General features: G+C 41.5%; 3 protein-coding genes and 1 pseudogene across 4 annotated transcripts in view; 1 reads left to right on the forward strand and 3 right to left on the reverse strand.

Moving 5' to 3' along the window:
• The window catches only part of NDUFAF6 (NADH dehydrogenase (ubiquinone) complex I, assembly factor 6), a 185908-nt gene extending 185480 nt beyond the window's left edge, over positions 1–428 (reverse strand). Inside the window, exon 1 of the mRNA XM_011937011.1 lies at positions 319–428. The gene's annotated coding sequence lies outside the window, so the exon portion shown is untranslated. The remainder of the gene's footprint in view (positions 1–318) is intronic.
• Positions 429–974: 546 nt separating this feature from the next.
• On the forward strand, positions 975–16814 carry CCNE2 (cyclin E2). Of its 2 annotated transcripts, none has more exons than XM_011937012.1 (12): positions 975–1052; positions 1969–2008; positions 2094–2190; positions 2269–2322; positions 3244–3395; positions 5901–6036; positions 8388–8534; positions 11201–11296; positions 11557–11691; positions 13836–13947; positions 14455–14612; positions 15300–16814. In XM_011937012.1, the coding sequence occupies exons 2-12, from the start codon at positions 1995–1997 to the stop codon at positions 15411–15413; spliced, it is 1215 nt and encodes a 404-aa protein (XP_011792402.1). In that variant the 5' UTR covers positions 975–1052; positions 1969–1994; the 3' UTR covers positions 15414–16814. The 2 variants fall into 2 exon arrangements, with proteins under 2 accessions (XP_011792402.1, XP_011792403.1); XM_011937013.1 differs by having other exon boundaries at positions 14455–14614; positions 15278–15402.
• LOC105508202 lies at positions 4088–4932 on the reverse strand (annotated as a pseudogene).
• INTS8 (integrator complex subunit 8) overlaps positions 16720–20241 on the reverse strand; it is a 63150-nt gene continuing 59628 nt past the window's right edge. The window contains exon 25 of the mRNA XM_011937199.1: positions 16720–16920. Coding sequence (XP_011792589.1) covers positions 16804–16920 — 117 coding nt within the window. The 3' untranslated portion in view covers positions 16720–16803. The remainder of the gene's footprint in view (positions 16921–20241) is intronic.

Consider the following 20241-nt stretch of genomic DNA (forward strand, 5'->3'; position numbering starts at 1 on the left):
CCTGCACGTGGTGGCGACCGTTCTTCCCACCCGGCCAAGTCCCCGGGGACCACCGCGCTCATGGGGAGGGGGAATGCCGTTCTCGGGCCCCGCTCCGAAGAGGGGTTTTACCCTCGGGGATCCCGGAATTGGAGATGGGGACTAGAGAGGGAGCAAGGAAAGGCGCGGCGTGGCGCGAGCGTTTCCTGCGCGAGGACTGCGGGGTGCAAGCTGGAGGCCACTGCAGGGGCAGGGCGGCGGGCTGAGGGAGCGACCCACCCGGGGGGAAAGAAACCCGGTAGGGGGAGCAGGGAGCCGGAAAATAGGGTTGATACATACCTGGGTGGGCGGGCTGGAGATTCCTTTCCTGAGCGTGTAGCGCAGGCCTGGGGGAGCGGGCTCGGAGTGGTCGCGGGCCGGGACTGAGGAGCGCAGAGCCGCACGTGGCCCGGCGCGCAGCTGAGCGATGTTTACATTCTGTAGCCACTCCACGTTGTGCTGCCGCCCGCGCTTCCCATTGGCCAGCTCTTCAGCCAACGCTTCTCTCCTCCCGGAGGGGCGGGCCCTTGGGTGCCCGCGTCGCTCAGGAAAGACCCCGGTTCCCTGAGGCCTTGGCGGGACAGCTACGGCGCGCCCCAGGACGGTCACTTCCCAGCCACCCTATGGTCGCCCGAGTCGCGTCACCCTGTTGTGCGCCCGGGCTGAGCTGCAGCCTGACACCCCCGAAATGCAGTAGGAGGGAGCAAGACCAAACTGGCGGGAGATGCGGGAGCCGGGCGGTGGGGAGGCCAGCCGCGGAGAAGGAGCCCCTGAGAGTCTCCCTGCCACCGTCGGCCGCGCCGTGGAGCGCGGTGGACGCGGGCCAAAGGCCTGGGAGAGTGGACCCCACAGCCGCTCCGGGTGGCGGGCGCGCACTGAGAGCAGGGCGCGGCGCGCGGGCGGACGGGCGGGAGAGGGGAGCGCGCTGTCCGGAGGTGTCAGTCTGAGGCGCATGCGTGTGGGGCGGGCCCGGCCTGGCCTATATATTGGGTTGGCGCCGGCGCCAGCTGAGCTGAGCGGTAGCGGGTCTGGCGGTGAGGAGGTGCTGTGCGAAGGGGGATGCGGGAGGAAAGAAAGCCCAGTTGGGCCGATCCCTTACCACAGGCGGGAGCCTCAGGGAGGAAAAACGGGAGGGCTGAGAACTAGACAGCTGGGGGTCATGGGTCCCCGCGTTCCGTCCCTGTCAGGAATCTTAGCAGGGGACCGGGAAGCAGCAGGGCATGGAGAGCCGCCCTTCATTCTAGGGGCTTCTCTATCCCATCCTCATTTAGGGAGCTATCCCGTGGGAGAGAGGATGGGAGGCCGGGTCCCCTCCATGGGGAGAAAAGTTCCCGGCCAGCCCAGTCTCCCCTTTCTTTAGCTCCTTTTCCTGCCCTCCCCCTCCCCCCGCTTCCCATCTGGAGTTGGGGTCCGGGCGCCTCTCCGAGCGGCGGTAGGGCGGCGGGACCGGGAAGGAGGGAAAGGAGACTGAAGGCCGTGACACCAGTCTCGGTTCCTCCGCCCCCTGCTTCCCCGCCACCGCCGCTCTCCAAATTGGCGCGGAACCGGCTTCTCCACAGCCTTTTGCCTCCACAACCCCCTCTCCGCGCTCGTCCAGGATGGGAGGCGGGACGTGGGGGCGCTACCCAAGCCCCACTCTCGGTGTACGGGGGAGAGGGTGGAGGACCCAGAAAAACCCGTTTGAGGAAGATGTGCCTCCCTACATGTTCAAGGTGCCAGGAGTGCTTGGTAAATTTTTGGACACCCGCGTCCCAGCTGTACATTCAGTTGAGAAAATGCAGGCGTGTATCCAAAATGAATTACCATGAGCTAGCTAACATAGCATAGAAGATGGCAGGGTCACACGGCCCAGGCCCCCTTCGGAGGGACTGAGCTTTCACCTCCAAATCAGCACTTGGAGAATGTGAATGACAATGTACTTGACTGCGGCTTTTCCTCTCCCCCCTTCAGCGGTTTTACACACCTGAAAGAAGAGAATGTCAAGACGAAGGTAACATCTGTCTTAGAGACATGTTTCAAATTAGTTGCCGCCTTTAACTTACTAATTACACGTCCTTTTTAAAAATTCACCACAGTAGCCGTTTACAAGCTAAGCAGCAGCCCCAGCCCAGCCAGACGGAATCACCCCAAGAAGTCCAGATAATCCAGGCCAAGAAGAGGAAAACCACCCAGGTGATTTAAGGAGAAAGAGGGAGGAACGAAATGCCATGCTGGGACTTTAGTTTACCAATGGTCTTTTCTATTTTCCAGGATGTCAAAAAAAGAAGAGAGGAGGTCACCAAGAAACATCAGTATGAAATTAGGGTAATGCAGAACTGGACTGGGTGGGTTTGGGGAGAAAATGGAGGATAGACGAATAAGAATAGAATTATGTGTTTATTGCTTTGCAATAGATTCCTCTGACACTTTTACTTTTTTAATGCCCCTAGAGGTCAGCAGGAAGGCGCTTATCTTTGGGTGGTTTCTATGTGCCCGAATCCTGCTACAGCTGCAGAGTAAGTGCCTTCAAGCAGCTGGTTCCTTTTTGTAAATCCCTCCCTCTTGGAACTGCCTGGTGCACCAGGGCCCGCCTAATCTGTCCAATATACTGCTCTTTGTTCCCTCGCAGACTCTAGTAGACGGTCCTAATAGCTGCTTCTTGGGCATAAATAGGATGTGAGATCATTGACAGCCTGGCACGCAGCCCTTTGGTACCTCTTCTTCCTATGTGTTTTACAGAAAGCACTTTGGAGATGGTGATTGCCTTTGAAACCAGCATTATTGGGAAAAGGATCCTTTAAGTAATTGATTCCATTTTTAAGGTTTTGCCTTCAAATATTCAAAAGTATCAGAGCACACTTTTTTTAAAAAGAGCTTTTTATTTGGGGGAAAAAAAAAAAGTCCCTGCTACTATTGCTAGATACAGAAAACTGCGATTCTGTGGTCTTGAAAGTGATTAGTATTTTAGACTGGATGCATTTTGTTATTACTGCCTCCTTCAACACCTAGTGTCTTCTATTACCAGAATTGCATTTTGTTGTCTAAACTATCCTATTACTCTATAAAAATCAACATGAGTTATATGGCTTGTTTATAAAATATGAATGTCAAATTAGCTATGTTGCCATCTATGTTAGCTAAAATTACAATTCTTTAGACATATTAGCTTTCATTTATAAAAGATCCATTATAAAAACTAAGGTTTTCCTTGCACAAATTGATATTCTTCTTTATTTTTAATGACAGAATTGTTGGCCACCTGTATTATCTGGGGGGATCAGTCCTTGCATTCTCATTGAAACACCTCACAAAGAAATAGGAACAAGTGATTTCTCCAGATTTACAAATTACAGATTTAAAAATCTTTTTATTAATCCTTCACCTTTGCCTGATTTAAGGTAAGAAACATTACAGTAATTTTATTTCAAAGATATAAAGTTGTGCTGATTTAATACATGGCACTATTTTGTCTTTTGCTGTCATAAAATAGAAAAACTTGTAAAAATTGTTTTCTTTACTAATATTTAAACATATGTCATTTTATCTAAGAGTAGTGCAAATGATATGGGTATTTAAAACACCGATTCCATAAAATTATTTTCATTTGCTTGCTGAGGACTGTAAAGATGTAACAGGACTGAATTAGTTTTTTGTTAAGATAGAAACATTTTTTCATGTACAGCTTTTTCCTTTAAAATTTTTATTCTTGTTTCTTGCAGCTTCAACTCAAAGGAAGCTTTTTCAATAGATGTGTCAACCCTATTTATTTCTTACCAAACTTAGTAAGGTCTATACTACTTTTTTCTAGTCCACGAGTATACTAAAGGTACAGCTTATACAAAACATGTAGTGTATTATGATTGGCCTTAATAAGGAATTTAATGGAATCAGACACTTAAACTCACCAATCCCCCTTTCCCTGGACTCTGTCCCACCTTACCCACCCCATAGGTGATCCTGCTATAGATGATCTATTTAGAGGTGATTGAGACTTCTCGACTGTGATCACATGCTTTACGTATTTAAATTTTTGTATTGCTCTTGAGAAAACTTTTTTTTCACTTTTAATTGCATTATTTTAATGCTGAATTTACTTCTGTGCCGCAAGTTTTTGTTTCTTCTGGGATATCTTTTTCTTCTGGGCAACCTCCTCTTCTGGTGTAAGAACAATTTGTTCCTTTTCACTAAAGATCATTTCGATGCGGCAGGGAGAGATCATGTATGAGTTAATCCGACCATGAGCTCTGTAGGTCCGTTGGCACATCATAGGTACTTTGTTCACTCGGAGATGCTCAATGACGGGAGACTCTACATCTAAACTCTTAAGTTCAGCATTACTCTCTGCATTTTTAAGCATGTGCAACAAACATTAAGCACTCTTTGGACCACCAACCTTGTGTCCAGTCCCACCGCTTGGCCTGGGCACACCTACCAACTCCACCATTGTAATATCAGAATGGTACATGCTGTTTCTGTAAAGTGACATTTTAAAAATACTTCATGGTGTTTCTTTTTTTTTTGGAGGCGGAGCTTCGCTGTTGTTGCCCAGGCTGGACTGCAATGGTGCGATCTCGCTACCTCCACCTCCCAGGTTCAAGTGATTCTCCTGCCTCAGCGTCCTGAGTAGCTGGGATTACAGGCATGCCACCACACCCAGCTAATTTTTTATGTTTTTAGTAGAGATGGCGTTTCACCATGTTGGCCAGGCTGGTCTCGAACTCCTGACCTTAGGTGATCCACCCACCTCGGCCTCCCAAAGTGCAGGGATTACAGGTATGAGCCACTGTGCCTGGCCACTTCGTGGTTTTTCATATATGCATACCCTTGATAGCCTGGGCAGTTTCACGAGTGTTCTTACAATGAACACAAAGATTTGAACCTCTTGAGTTGCATGATTTTTGGGGGGTTTTCCAGGTCAAGTGAATAGCCAACCATTTTCACAGATTACCTCAGACCACTTAGGGGAAAAGCAACATGGTTATCTTTTATCAGCAACCTTTGTAAAGTATAAATAAGTGGGACTAGAAAGCACTCCCTTGAAATCTGCAAGTTTGGATGATCATAGTCCAGGTTCCCACTGTTATTTCAGGCTTCTATTTATTCATGAAAAGGAAATGGTTTCCAAAAATTAAGGTAGAAGTTTTTTTTCTAATTTACTTTAAGAGTTTCTTCCAAGTTCTAATTAAAAGTTGCATTTCAGGCCGGGCGCGGTGGCTCAAGCCTGTAATCCCAGCACTTTGGGAGGCGGATCACGAGGTCAGGAGATTGAGACCATCCTGGCTAATACGTTGAAACCCCGTCTCTACTAAAAAAAAAATACAAAAAGCTAGCCGGGTGGCGGGCGCCTGTAGTCCCAGCTATTCGGGAGGCTGAGGCAGGAGAATGGCGTAAGCCCGGGAGGCGGAGCTTGCAGTGAGCTGAGATCCGGCCACTGCACTCCAGCCTGGGCAACAGAGCGAGACTCTGTCTCCAAAAAAAAAAAAAAAAGTTGCATTTCAGTGTCTGAAAGTTGAATTTTATCTATGTGAAACAGAGTTTGTATATTACATGGATTGCACAATTTAAATTATGGTTTTTAGCCAGGCATGGTGGGTCACACCTGTAATCCCAGCACTTTTGAGTGGCTGAGGCAGGTGGATCACTTGAGGTCAGGAGTTCAAGACCAGCCCAGCCAACATGGTGAAACCCCATCTCTACTAAAAATACAAAAACTAGCCAGGCTTGGTGGCAGGCACCTATAACTCCTAGATACTTGGGAGGCTGAGGCACAACAATCACTCGAACCCAGGAGGTGGAGATTACAGTGAGCCAAGATTGTGCCGCTGCACTCCAGCCTGGGCCACAGAGCGAGACTCTGTCTCAAAAAAAAAAAAAATTATGGTTTTTTCCCTCTCTTTCCGTAGCTGGGGATGTTCAAAAGAAGTCTGGCTAAACATGTTAAAAAAGGAGAGCAGATACCTTCATGAAAAACATTTTGAAGTTCTGCATTCTGACTTGGAACCACAGATGAGGTCCATACTTCTAGACTGGCTTTTAGAGGTATGTTACACCAATACAAATTTCCTTTGTCTCTGTATGATGGAAAAATATTTAGCTGTAAATGTGCTTTCCATGTACTCTGCAGAGTTTATTGTTCATCCCCAGGAAGCTGTCTTTTTTGAGGTACTTACTGTAGCTGATAGTACCCAAAGTGGAAAGTGACTCTATAAATAAGAGTAAAATGACAAACCTACTACATGTAACTAAACCCAATCCAGAACTCCTGTTATCTGTGGGTACTGCTATGTACCAGCCACTTTCTAGGTGCCACAGATACACAAGGTGAATGGAACGTATAGTTGATTAGGTTTTGAATTATGCTATACAAAGTGAAGAACTAGAACTAGGCTTCAGGGCCCTCCCAAGTCTTTTTCTGTATTAATAAAATCAACTGATCATGAGGAATCCTGATTTCTATATCCTAAACCGTAATGAGATTATGGATATCTGGAAGCTCTAAGCCCTCTATAGTCCAGGTACCTTCTTTTTATTATATTATTCTATTCTTTTCTGAAATATAAAATTAATTTGAAGGAGTAGTGATCCTGAAGCCCCTATAGATTTGTGCCAGAATTTTCTCTCTTATTTAGGTCCATTCCCTTTCTCTGGATAATAGCTCTAAAAAAGTCTCTAAAATTATTATTGAGGAAATGATTACTTATGTTGATGACAAACTGATTTTTCCTCCAACTCTTGGGTATTTACTCTGTAGTCTGTCTTTAAGACAGAGATGAAGCATTCTAAGGAAAAAAGACCACAGACTTTTTGGAGGAGTAGCACATGGCAGACTAGATCTCAGAAGCTATCAGAACAGTTTTTAAGACTATACAATGTTGTCCGTTTGCATCAGGTCATCTTTTTCCTTATTCCGACTAGAAGGAAAGATTGTATTTTAATTGTGGGCACAAGAAGGCATTGGGTTTTGACTTTTTCTGAGTGTCTAGTGATCATGGAATCAACCTAAGCATAATTACGTTAATTTTTAATTTTTTTCCTTTTTGTTATACCGATATTCATCCAGTCATCCAGTGGTCATCCTATTCAATTTATTCCTGTTTTTACCTAAATATGATTATGTATGGAACAGCATACAGAATATATCAAATCCGGCAGTGTTAAACTCTGTCTTAGTATATTCTTCAGTCTAAGAATGTAAACTTGATTCAACATTTGAAAATCTATTCATTTATTACCTTAACAGTAAATGAGAAAAATGCTAAGATCTCAATAGATGCAAAAGACATGTTTTGAAATTCAACATTTTTTTTTTTTTGAGGTGGAGCCTTGCTGTGGTCGCCCAGGCTCGAGTGCAATGGCACGATCTCGGCTCACTGCAACCTCTGCATCCTGGGTTCAAGTGACTCTTGTGCCTCAGCCACCTAAGTAGCTGGGATTACAGGCGCGGGCCACCACACCTGTCTTTATTTTGTATTTTTAATAGAGATGGGGTTTTACCACATTGGCCAGGCTGGTCTTGAACTGCTGACCTCAAGTGATCCGCCTGCCTTGGTCTCCCAAAGTGCTGGGATTACACGTGTGAGCCATCGCACTCGGCCAGCAAATGAGATTTTCTTAACTCATTATTAGAAACTCAGGTGGCCAGGTGTGGGGCCTTACACCTGTAATGTCAGCATTTTGGGAGGCTGAGGCAGGCAGATCAGTTGAAGCCAGGAGTTCGAGACCAGCCTGGCCAACATGGCAAAATCCCATCTCTACTAAAAATACAAAAAATTAGCTGGGCATGGTGGCACATACCTGTAATCTCAGCTACTCAGGAGGCTGAGGTAGGAGAATCACCTGAACCTGGGAGGCAGAGGTTGCAGTGAGCCACTGCACTCCAGCCTGGGTGACAAAGTGAGACCCTGTCTCAAAAAAAAAAAAAAAAAAAAAAACTCTGGTATATATCTCTATTTCCTCACCTCCAAAATGGGGATAATGGTACCTACTTAAGGAATTACTGTGAGAATTAAAAGCTTTTCCTAAAAGTGTGGAAATGACAGATACTATTTATTATTATTAACAATATTGAAACATCAGGGCAATTCCTATCAAAGTCAGAAACAAGGGATAAGATTTTATGACCAATGTTAAACATTCAGTATCCTTCGATAATATTTAACTAATGCAGTAAAATATAAAAAATAAATGAGGTAAGAAAAACTGTAAAACTAGTAAATGTGGATAGTAATAGATTTGTTTATCCTAATAACACATTAGTTTCTTTTTTTCCCTTCCTATCTTAGCTTTGCTATCAGTTTGGCTTAAACATATTTTAAAATCTGATATGCTGAGAGATGACTTTCTAATTTGAGAAATTCAGAGTATAATATTTAAATGTTTGGATTCTTTAGGTATGTGAAGTATACACACTTCATAGGGAAACATTTTATCTTGCACAAGACTTTTTTGATAGATTTATGTTGACACAAAAGGATATAAATAAAAATATGCTTCAACTCATTGGAATTACCTCATTATTCATTGCTTCCAAACTTGAGGTAAGTTCTCAAAGTGTATCCTTAGATATATTTATCCCAAACTTTTTTTTTAATCAATGTATTAATCCCAAAGAATACTATATCTTATATTAACTCCTTAGAAAAGTGAATGTTTTTGTTTCTCAGTACATTTTCTGAACATTATCACAGGGATAAATGATAAATTATCATAGTTCCCTCTGTAATGTCTGAGCCTTATTATAAATCTCTGGTTTAGATTCTGGGATCAGTATCTAAGTGAAATGTCCCATGGCTCATTCTGCCAAACGAAACATATTGATGCTCTATTTGTATACATAGTTATAGCATTTGTATTAAACAGAATGACCTTTGAAAACTAAACAGCTAATAAAATGAAATGAAATGAATACTGTGTTGGGTTAGAATAATGGTTTATCCAGCCTTTTATTTTTCTTTTTTTTTTTGGAGACAAAGTCTCACTCTTTTTTTTTTTTGAGGCGGAGTCTGGCTCTGTCGCCTGGACTGGAGTGCAGTGGCCGGATCTCAGCTCACTGCAAGCTCCGCCTCCTGGGTTTCGGCCGTTCTCCTGCCTCAGCCTCCCGAGTAGCTGGGACTACAGGCGCCCGCCACCTCGCCCGGCTAGTTTTTGTATTTTTAGTAGAGACGGGGTTTCACCGTGATAGCCAGGATGGTCTCGATCTCCTGACCTCGTGATCCGCCCGTCTCGGCCTCCCAAAGTGCTGGGATTACAGGCTTGAGCCACTGCGCCCGGCCTAAGTCTCACTCTTGCACCCAGGCTGGAGTGTAATGGGATGATCTGGGTTCACTACAACCTCTGCCTCCCACGTTCAAGTGGTTCTCCTGCCTCAACCTCCTGAGTAGTTGGATTACAGGCACTTGCCACCACGCCCAGCTGATTTTTGTATTTTTAGTAGAGATGGGGTTTCACCATGTTGGCCAGGCTGGTCTTGAACTCCTGACTCAGGCGATCCACCCGCCTCGGCCTCCCAATGTGCTGGGACTACAGGCGTGAGCCACTGCGCCTGGCTAGCCTAATATTTTTGTATCTGATGGTGCTGCCATGATAGAAGGCAACTCCTTTCTTAAGATTTTCCTTCGCATAAGCTCAATTTACTTTTCTTAATACGTGATGGATATCATCGGTACTTTCACCTAAGACTTTTATAGCTGGTATCATTTTGAGGGAAGAGAGATTGTGATCATATATTAATTAAGTGTTTTCCTTTTTCTTTTAAATGTCTTTTGAGCTTTAAGAGCCATCCCCAAATTCTGTTGAATTTGGCACATAAACTTGTGTTCAGTCTATACTTACTTGAAATTATACTGTTTTAGACAACTTTCTAGACTGAAATCCTGATCTTTTAGCCTGTTCTCCTATGTGGGAGACACCTAATCCTTTGATGATTCTAATTCTTCTCTGGAGTGCTAAAACGGACCTGTTAGCCAAACTGCACGAAGTATTTTTTGACTAACTATTATTTTTGTACTAGAGTAAAGGAAATGTTTTTAGTTTCTAGACCTTATTTGTTGGGTGCTTTGCTTTTGTTTTTTGAGACATGGTCTTGCTGTCACACAGGCTGGATGCAGTGGCACTATCACCCCTCAGTACAGCCTTGACCTCCCAGGCTACAGCAATCCTCTCACCTCAGCCTCTGGAATAGCTGAGACGACAGGGATGCACCACCATGCCTGGCTATTTTTTCTTGTAGAGACAGTGTTTCTCTTTGTTGCTCATGCTGATCTTAAATTCCTGGGCTCAGGTGATCCTCCTACCTTGACCTCCCAAAGTGCTGGGATTATACGTGTGAGCTGCTGCACTGCACCCGGCAGGGTGTCTCCTTTTGATCTGACCAATGTATCAGGCAATCTTAAAACAAGTTTGGCTGTTCTTTAACTGAAATGACATAAGATATTCTAGTTGTATTAATGAAAATTCAAAGTCAATTCTAGGAAGTCTTGATAATCAATATAGTTACTAGATACCTAGATATGAAAATGTCTAAGTTTGACTATAGAATTATTTTACTGAGATTTATATTTACTTAGTGAAGCTGTCCTTAAATCTGAAGCTTGTGTGTGATTTGTATATAGATGGTCCCCTACTCACCATGGTTTGACCTACAATGTTTTGACTTTATGATGGTTGAAAACCTGCATTCATTATGCCCCTTGACATACAACAGGGCTATGTCTGCATAGGTTGAAAATATAAGTTGAAAGTGCACTTTCTGGCCAGGTGCGGTGGTTAATCCCAGCACTTTGGGAGGCCGAGGCGGGCAAATCATTTGCAGTCAGGAGTTCGAGACCAACTTGGCCTACATGGTGAAACCCTGTCTCTACTGAAAATACAAAAAATAGCTGGGCATAGTGGCACACACCTGTAATCCCAGCTACTGGGGAGGCTGAGACACAAGAATCATTTGAGCCTGGAAGGTGGAAGTTGCAGTGAGCCGAGACTGCACCACTGCACTCCAGCCTGAGTGACAGAGTGAGACTCTGCCTCAAAAAAAAAAAAGAAAAAAGAAAATGTACTTTTTTTATTTTTGCTTATTTCTCCAAGAAAAGAAAAATGTACTTTCTACTGATATTTTGGTTTATTGGGATGTAACCCCATTGTAAACTCAGGAACATTTGTAATTAATTTCTATCTCAACTGTACTCAATAAAAAAATTACAATTTAAAGGAAATCTACGCTCCTAAACTCCAAGAGTTTGCTTACGTCACTGATGGTGCTTGCAGTGAAGAGGATATCTTAAGGATGGAACTCATTATATTAAAGGTAATAATAATTATATTTTCCTAGTTGCAAAAAAGAAACCGTGTTACTAAGTAACATAAGTAGTTGTGATTGAATCTCAAATACTACAATGTAAAAAGTCAAAACTGAGGTATTAGGATCCAGTTCTAAGACGTTAATGCATCAAAATATTGACAATGGTTATGGTTGGATGGGGAATTTACTTAACCTCTAAACTCTACTATATAACGTGGTATATGTGTCTACGTTCATTAACAGGCATTTTTAAATTTTGTTAACAGGCTTTGAAATGGGAACTTTGTCCTGTAACAATCATCTCTTGGCTAAATCTCTTTCTCCAAGTTGATGCTCTTAAAGATGCTCCTAAAGTTCTTCTACCTCAATATTCTCAGGAAACATTCATTCAAATAGCTCAGGTACTGACATTTTTATTGATTCAATGGTAATATCATTATTAATTACAGGTTTTAGTGTATAGTCTTAAATAGGCTATATCACAAAATAATGACACTGACTTCACTCCTTAATTCTAGAACAAAACTTTTGATGCATAAAGTTCTGTCCCCGTTTATGTTGCTTAATGTTTCTAGAAAACAAAGTCCTGCCGGGCGCGGTGGCTCAAGCCTGTAATCCCAGCACTTTGGGAGGCCGAGACGGGCGGATCACGAGGTCAGGAGATCGAGACCATCCTGGCTAACACGGTGAAACCCCGTCTCTACTAAAAATACAAAAAACTAGCCGGGCGAGGTGGCGGGCGCCTGTAGTCCCAGCTACTCCGGAGGCTGAGGCAGGAGAATGGCGTAAACCCGGGAGGCGGAGCTTGCAGTGAGCTGAGATCCAGCCACTGCACTCCAGCCTGGGAGACAGAGCCAGACTCCGTCTCAAAAAAAAAAAAAAAAAAAAGAAAACAAAGTCCTTACACTTTTCTGAGTACTTTCATTCTTTAGGAGTCCAAACTAAAGTATCTTTTTGATATAAAATGGGGAAAAGCATTTTTTAGCCAGTTGTGTTTAAGCGTTATAATGGCACAGAATTATTCTGTATGATGTCTTTACATTTGGATACACAGAGTACCTATCAAGTTAAATATCAGAATTAAAATTACTTTGTTAAAAATATTTTTTAGAACATAAATTCAAAGGAAACTTTTCCAGGCTAGCATATTTAACAAAGTAAGTAATTAGAGGAGGAGGAGGATCTGGCTGGGCGCTGTGGCTCAGGTCTGTAATCCCAGCACTTTGGGCAGATGAGGCAGGCAGATCACTTGAGGTCAGGAGTTTGAGACCAGCCTAGCCAACATGTTACTTGGGAGGCTGAGGCAAGAGAATCGCTTGAACCTGGGAGGTGGAGGTTGCAGTGAGCCGAGATCACACCACTGCACTCCAGCCTGAGCAGACTCCATCTCAAATTTAAAAAAAAAAAAAAAAAAAGGATATCCCATTCTTTCTTGCTTACTTCTCGTAAGTAAGCTTAAGGCTGCTGTATCTGTCATATAACAAAAGTGAAGAAAATCTACATTATTCTGTGTGGGAAGTGAAAAATTCAACATATGGAAGACATTTGGGGATGAATATTAAGTCACCTAGGTTAAAATTTGTGGGCAATGGTGCTTACATCTAGCACGTTATGAATACTCAAATTGGATAACCACTAAGTATACTGGAATTGGTTTATAAAACTTTTTATTAAAAGCTTAATTTTTTCATCCAGAATTCCTAACATCCCAGATTGTCCTAGGCAGCTATACCCTTCTGATAGGGTAAATCTTTGATAAGCCAATAAACAATGTAGAGTTTCTAGAGGTATATAACAGTAATATTTCACTTCCAATTCCCAACTCTTCTCCCATTTCTCTTACTTTCTGGACCAATGAGGACAAACAATTGAAATTTAATTCCGCTGCACAAGTATCTTCTCAAATGTGTGAAATCTTGCCCTTTTACACTATACCATTCTACTGCTACTTGTTCAGCTCTTATTGCCTAGATTATACAGCCTTTTAACTAATCTCACTGCTTAATAAACAGGTTTTCTTCTAGTCTGTTTTACTGCATTCTAAGGTATCTTTCTTAAAATGGAACTTTCTTGATTTAAAAATCTTCCAGTAGCTTCAAGAATCAGCCTATAAAGTTCTGACTTCTTAAAGACCCTTTGTGATCCAATCTAGACCATGCCTCTCTCTAGCCACCACCCCTCGTCTTTCTTGGTAAGAAAAGAAGGAAAGGTACTCCTTGCTTATTTCATATTTTTCACCTTAGGAGTTCTGAACTATGAACTGAGTTCCAAGTGATGTTCCTATACCTAGAACATTCTCTGCCTCCCAATCTTCCTGGCTACTTTATAAGACTCATTTATGGCAATCTGAGGCCATCACTATCTTTTCCAATCTGGATTTAGGTGCCCTTCCTGCTAGTACATGTCACATTGTATTGCAACGGTCCTTCCTTGTCTACTTCCTTCAGGTTGGTGGCTTATCTCTGGGTCCCTAAAGTTTTAGCAAGAGACATTTAGTACTCATCTGTCTCCTAAATTGCTTGTACTTTTGTTTTTCCTTTGTTAGCTTTTAGATCTGTGTATTCTAGCCATTGATTCATTAGAGTTCCAGTATAGAATACTGACTGCTGCTGCCTTGTGCCATTTTACCTCCACTGAAGTGGTTAAGAAAGCCTCAGGTAAGACTCCCTATTTGTTGTCTTCTTACTTTTTCACAACTACTAATGGGACTATAGTCTCTGAACTTTAACATTCTGCTAAACATGAATTTAAAACTTTGGCAAAAAAAAAAAAAATTAGCTGTTCAGTGATTACCTTTCTGTTAGAAGTACTTTCCAATCCTGAATGTGTATCTACAAACAAAAAGACCAAATGGAATTTAAATATAGTTGAAATGAATCAACATTATAGTTCTGCTTTAAGAGTTCTTTGGGATTTGACCATTTCAATTTCACATGTAGAAGGTACTGGTTAAGAAGTTCTGAAGTCCCTTTTCCCTTCAACATAGTCATGTAAATAGTTTGAGAGTGATAATCTGTTCTGACATGGCTAAACTTTTTGGTTATGATTTGTTTTGGTTTATTTTTAAAATAACTTGTCTCAAAAACAGCACCAAGTACATCAGGCATATGTAAGATAGTTTCTGATGTACAACCTTCATGCTTTTCTAACTTTTTTCTGTTTAGGTTTGGAGTGGGACAGTATTTCAGAATGTGTAGATTGGATGGTACCTTTTGTCAATGTAGTAAAAAGTACTAGTCCAGTGAAGCTGAAGACTTTTAAGAAGATTCCTATGGAAGACAGACATAATATCCAGACACATACAAATTATTTGGCCATGCTGGTATGTTTTTTTGTGAGTTTTTTGGCTTTGCTATCTGAATCTAGTAAGTAACTGAAACTGATGGTAGGAATAGAGTTCTCCTTCAGGCAGTTACGTAAGATGATCAGGGGAAAGAAAGTTCTAATGGGCACACTGATTTCAAAATGCAGAAAAGTTAATAAAATTACTTTGAAATCAAAGCAAGATTTGTGAAGTGTCTCAAGATCAATGCCAACAGTCTAAATAAGAGTTAAAAAAATATATAACATGTTACAGAAACTTTCAGAATATGACCCTTCACACTTGCAAAGACATAAAATGACTATTAAAATTAGACCTAGGCCGGACGCGGTGGCTCAAGCCTGTAATCCCGGCACTTTGGGAGGCCGAGACGGGCAGATCACGAGGTCAGGAGATCGAGACCATCCTAGCTAACATGGTGAAACCCCGTTTCTACTAAAAAATACAAAAAACTAGCTGGGTGCGGTGGCAGGCGCCTGTAGTCCCAGCTACACGGGAGGCTGAGGCAGGAGAATGGCGTAAACCCGGGAGGCGGAGCTTGCAGTGAGCTGGGATCCGGCCACTGCACTCCAGCCTGGGTGACAGAGCAAGACTCCGTCTCAAAAAAAAAAAAAAAAAATTAGACCTAAATAATCTCAAATAAGTACCCAGAAGTCTGGTTTGACTATGATTTCTTCCCATGTATAGGAAGAAGTAAATTACATAAACACCTTCAGAAAAGGGGGACAGTTGTCACCAGTGTGCAGTGGAGGCATTATGACACCACCGAAGAGCACCGAAAAACCACCAGGAAAACACTAAAGAAGATAACTAAACAAAGAAGTTAGAATTCACCAAGTACTGGGTAGAACTGGTGTCACTGAACTACTAAAGTTTTACAGGAAAATAGTGCTGTGATTGATTGTCCTAGCCAATTCATAAGTTACACTGCCATTCTTTGATTTTAAAACTTACAATTGGCACTAAAGAATACATTTATTTCCTATGTTAGCTGTAAAAGAAACAGCTGGACTTGTTTACAAAGATGTCTTCATTCCCAAGGTTACTGGATAGAAGCCAACCACAGTCTATACCATAGCAATGTTTTTCCTTTAATCCAGTGTTACTACTATGTTTATCTTGATAAACTAGGAATTTTATCATTGGAGTTTTCGACTGAGTAAGTGCTACCTTAAAGGGTATATACTAAGTGATATAGTACTTTGAATCTAGTTGTTAGATTCTCAAAATTCCTATACTCTTGACTAGTGCAATTTGGTTCTTGAAAATTAAACTTGTTTACAAAGGTTTAGTTTTGTAATAAGGTGACTAATTTATCTATAGCTGCTATAGCAAGCTATTATAAAACTTGAATTTCTACAAATGGTGAAAATTAATGTTTTTTAAACTAGTTTATTTGCCTTGCCATAACACATTTTTTAACTAATAAGGCTTAGATGAACATGGTGTTCAACCTGTGCTCTAAACAGTGGGAGTACCAAAGAAATTATAAACAAGATAAATGCTGTGGCTCCTTCCTAACTGGGGCTTTATTGACATGTAGATTGCTTGGTAATAACCTTTTTGTATATCACAATTTGAGTGAAAAACTTAAGTACCCTTTCAAACTATTTATATGAGGAAGTCACTTTATTACTCTAAGATATCCCTAAGGAATTTTTTTTTTTTAATTTAGTGTGACTAAGGCTTTATTTATGTTTGTAAAACTGTTAAGGTCCTTTCTAAATTCCTCCATTGTGAGATAAGGACAGTGTCAAAGTGATAAAGCTGAACACTTGACCTAAACTTCTATTTTCTTAAGGAAGAGTATCAAATATATACTGACTCCTAGAAATCTATTTATTAAAAAAAGATAAAAACTTGCTGTACATAGGCTAGCTATTCCTAAATATTTTAAATTAGCTTAAAAAAAGAATCCAGCATCATAAAGTAGATTTAATTAGAAAACTAGATTGCTAGTTTATCAGATATGTGAATCTCTTCTCCCTTTGAAGAAATTATAAATTTAAGCTATTGTTATGGTATGAAGTCTTCTGTATAGTTTGTTTTTAAACTAATACTTGTTTCAGTATTTTGTCTGAAAAGAAAACACCACTAATTGTGTACATATGTATTATATAAACTTAACCTTTTAATACTGTTTATTTTTAGCTCATTGTTTAAAAAATAAAAGTTAAAAAAATTTAACTGCTTAAAAGTAAAGTTTTGCCATTGCTTGGAGAAACTTTTTTTTCCTTCTCTGCGCTGCCAGCTGTAACACTTCTTCTGGATTGCTTGCATTCAACTCTGTCTGGCCGATGGCTTTGATCTTCCAAAACAGAAAAGTGATGTTATTAGAGGTGTGTCAAAAATTAAGTTTTGTTGGTACAAGTAATATAAAGCTATCTACATGCTAACAATTATAAAGTTTAATGATTAACTGAACCTCTAATTGTAAAACCCAAGAGTTTTGGAAAAAAATTAACATAAAGATTAACCAGGCCGGGCACAGTGGTGGCTCATGCCTGTAATTCCAGCACTTTGGGAGGCCGAGGCGGGTGGATCACGAGGTCAGGAGTTTGAGAGCAGCCTGGCCAATGTGGTGAAACCCCGTCTCTACTAAAAATACAAAAAATTAGCCAGGCATGGTGGCGGGCACCTGTAGTCCCAGCTACTCGGGAGGCTGAGGCAGGAGAATGGCATGAACCCGGGAGGCAGAGCTTGCAGTGAGCCGAGATCGCACCACTGCACTCCAGCCTGGGCACAGAGCGAGACTCCATCTCAAAAAAAAAAAAAAAAACCAGAGCCACTCTCAAGGAAAGATGGACTGCTGAGCCATAGTTTATGGAATTAAGTGGCATTTTAATATATTAAGTAAATTCATGTAAATTTATTTCAAAGTATAAGTAAGCTCTACATGGTAATTTTTAGAGTTAAACTAGGGCTTCACTTGTTAATGTGCAAAAATAACTAGTGGCTCAGCACTACAGTGGCATACAGTGGCTCAACTTTTCACGATTAGAAAGAAGTGCCTCAACCAACTAAATATACACTAGTTTTTTTGCTATGAAGTGTTTAGGACCTTAAAATCTATAGATTTTTTTTTTTTATTAGAATTTTTTTTTTTTTTGGAGTCTCGCTCTGTGCCCAGGCTGGAGTGCAGTGGTGCGATCTCGGCTCACTGCAAGCTCTGCCTCCCGGGTTCATGCCATTCTCCTGCCTCAGCCTCCCAAGTAGCTGGGATTACAGATGCCCGCCACCTGGCCCAGCTAATTTTTGTATTTTTTAGTAGAGACGGGGTTTCACCACATTGGCCAGGCTGCTCTCAAACTCCTGACCTCAGGTGATCCGCCACCTCAGCCTCTCAAAGGGGTAGGATTACAGGCGTGAGCCACTGCACCTGGCCTAGAATTTCTTTAAACAATAAGACTTCTGATATGTGGCTTGAAGAGAGAGATGACTATTCAGATATGATCATCAGGTATGGGAAGTTAGGGAATAGGAGAAATTGCTGGATGATGCCATTCAACATGAAGGAATGCATGTGGCAAAAGTTGGTAGCAGAGTATAACCACAGTTGTTTCACACAGGTATCCCAAAGATAACTGGCTATAAAAACCCGAAGTGTGAGACAGAAATTGGAATAGGAGCCAGATATTTGAGAGAAGTAATACACCCCATGTGGACACTAATCAAAACCGAGAGTGGATTAAATTACCTAGGGAGAATGTAGGGTTACAGAAAAGTAACCCAAGGACTAACTTCTTGAGAAAACCAAGTTTAAGGAGTAGGCAGAGGGAGACACCCACAACAAAGAAAAGGAAGAAATAGAGAAAGCAGTCCAATAAAAATGATGTCAGGGAAGCCAAAGGAATAAAGACTTTCAAGAAGGAAGGAGATGTAATCAGGAAAAGGACTGGAAAGTATACAGTGGATCTGGCATTTGGTGGCTCTTGAGAGAAAAGTAAGAGCAGTGATAGCATTAGTCAAATTGCTGGCTTGAAGAGCTTCAAAAGCTAGGCTGAGAGGGATAAGGGGGCCGGAGGTGGAGGCACAGACAACAAAAACTTGTATTAGGATGAAATATCTTACAGACTATGGAGAGGCTGACGACATAGGAAATCATATAACTCATTAAAAGGTTACTGAGGGGAGAGAATTCAAAGCATAAAAATTTGCCTTCATCAAAGAGTAGTATAACCTCTTACGGGCTGCATAGTGGGCTTAACAATGAGTACAGCTGTAGATTATTTTAAAGGCAAGAAGCAGCGAATGAAATAGGAATTTGAAGCTAGCACTCACAAGGTCACCATTCCCAAGACTAACATCTATGAGGACAGAGCCTGGCCAGTCTTCACTGGTATATGCCAAGCATAGAGGAGGTAAAGAAGTATGGAAAAGGTAGAGAGAGGACGGGGGCTTAAACAGGAAAGTCTAAAAATTAGAGTCCACAAAGAGAATGTGGACCACCGAACTAGTGGCAGGTAAAAAAGCTGATGGGCCAACTAAGGTTGGAGACTGGTTTGGCAGTGGCACCAGTTGTAGAACTTTTTCCAATAGTCTCAGTGGCCCAAGAAAATAAAACACGTAAGTTACTGAACTTATGCAGGGCTAGGGCTTTCCCAGGTCAGGTAAAGGATAAAGTGAAGATGCTAAAAATATTGATCAAGAGTAGCTCTATCATAGCAGGGGTTCCCAAACCTGGTTCATCATCAGACTACCCGGGAAACAAAAAAGGGATTCCAGGGCCCCACTTCAGACCAACTGAATCAGTATTTCTCAGTGTGCAGAATGGTATTTGTCGTACTTGAGATAAGTAGAGAAGGGAAGACGGAAGGGAATGACTGGGAAAAAAATGTCACAAACCTGAACATCTCACTGATCGTGAGGGGCTCAGGAACCAGGAAGTAAGAGAAGGATAGGTTATGGGCAGAAAGTGGGTTGCAGTATAAGATCTTACGTAGAGTAATTGTGAGTGGCTGGTACAGAGTAAAAATAACACTCCATAGATCTGAGGCTGACAAGGACTTGTAAAGTCCTTGGTGACGTCAGGGTGACAGGTAAATTCGTCACGTCTTTTGACACATGTAGAGGAACAACCAAATGCTTACATGAGCTAGTAAGGAAGTAAGGTATGAAGGATAAGGGTCTCAAAAAATGATAGAAGTAGAAGTGGTTTGGAAATAGCAAAAGGGAGGCTAGGAAAATTTTTCAATATTGCCTTCCAGCCCCAGGTAAATCAGAAAAGGGAGAATGAATAGCCTCCAATCAAGCAGAACTGGCCTTCATGTTCTTTTTACTTTTTTTTTTTTTAAGTGCTGTTATTATTCTGTTTCTTCTAAACAATGGGCATACACTTTAGTCCAAGTACAAAGTTTAAAAGACACTTAATAGCATTTTTTTAAATATAAGAGAAAGAACAAAGAAAAGATATGTGGTGATACTGCTGCAGTAAATGTTAGACAAGTAAATATGGCCATACAATTTAAAATGTTTTGGCCCATACATCAAATTTAGATACAGAGTTCATCTAATCAGTGATTCTGTGGCACCTAATATGTGCCAGACACCATTCTAGGTAACAACTATGACAAAACAAGTCCTTATCCTCATGGGGAAATAGATATTAGGTAAATATACAGTATGTTAG

The sequence above is a fragment of the Colobus angolensis genome, unplaced genomic scaffold, assembly GCF_000951035.1.
Source record: "Colobus angolensis palliatus isolate OR3802 unplaced genomic scaffold, Cang.pa_1.0 Scaffold16, whole genome shotgun sequence".
NCBI lineage: Eukaryota > Metazoa > Chordata > Mammalia > Primates > Cercopithecidae > Colobus > Colobus angolensis.

Bases quoted from the DNA above. Each gene is read 5' to 3' on its own strand.
- CCNE2 (XM_011937012.1), top strand. The intron at 6,037-8,387 runs GTATGTTACACC...TGGATTCTTTAG, and splicing joins TTCTAGACTGGCTTTTAGAG to GTATGTGAAGTATACACACT. The intron at 11,297-11,556 runs GTAATAATAATT...TTTTGTTAACAG, and splicing joins TGGAACTCATTATATTAAAG to GCTTTGAAATGGGAACTTTG.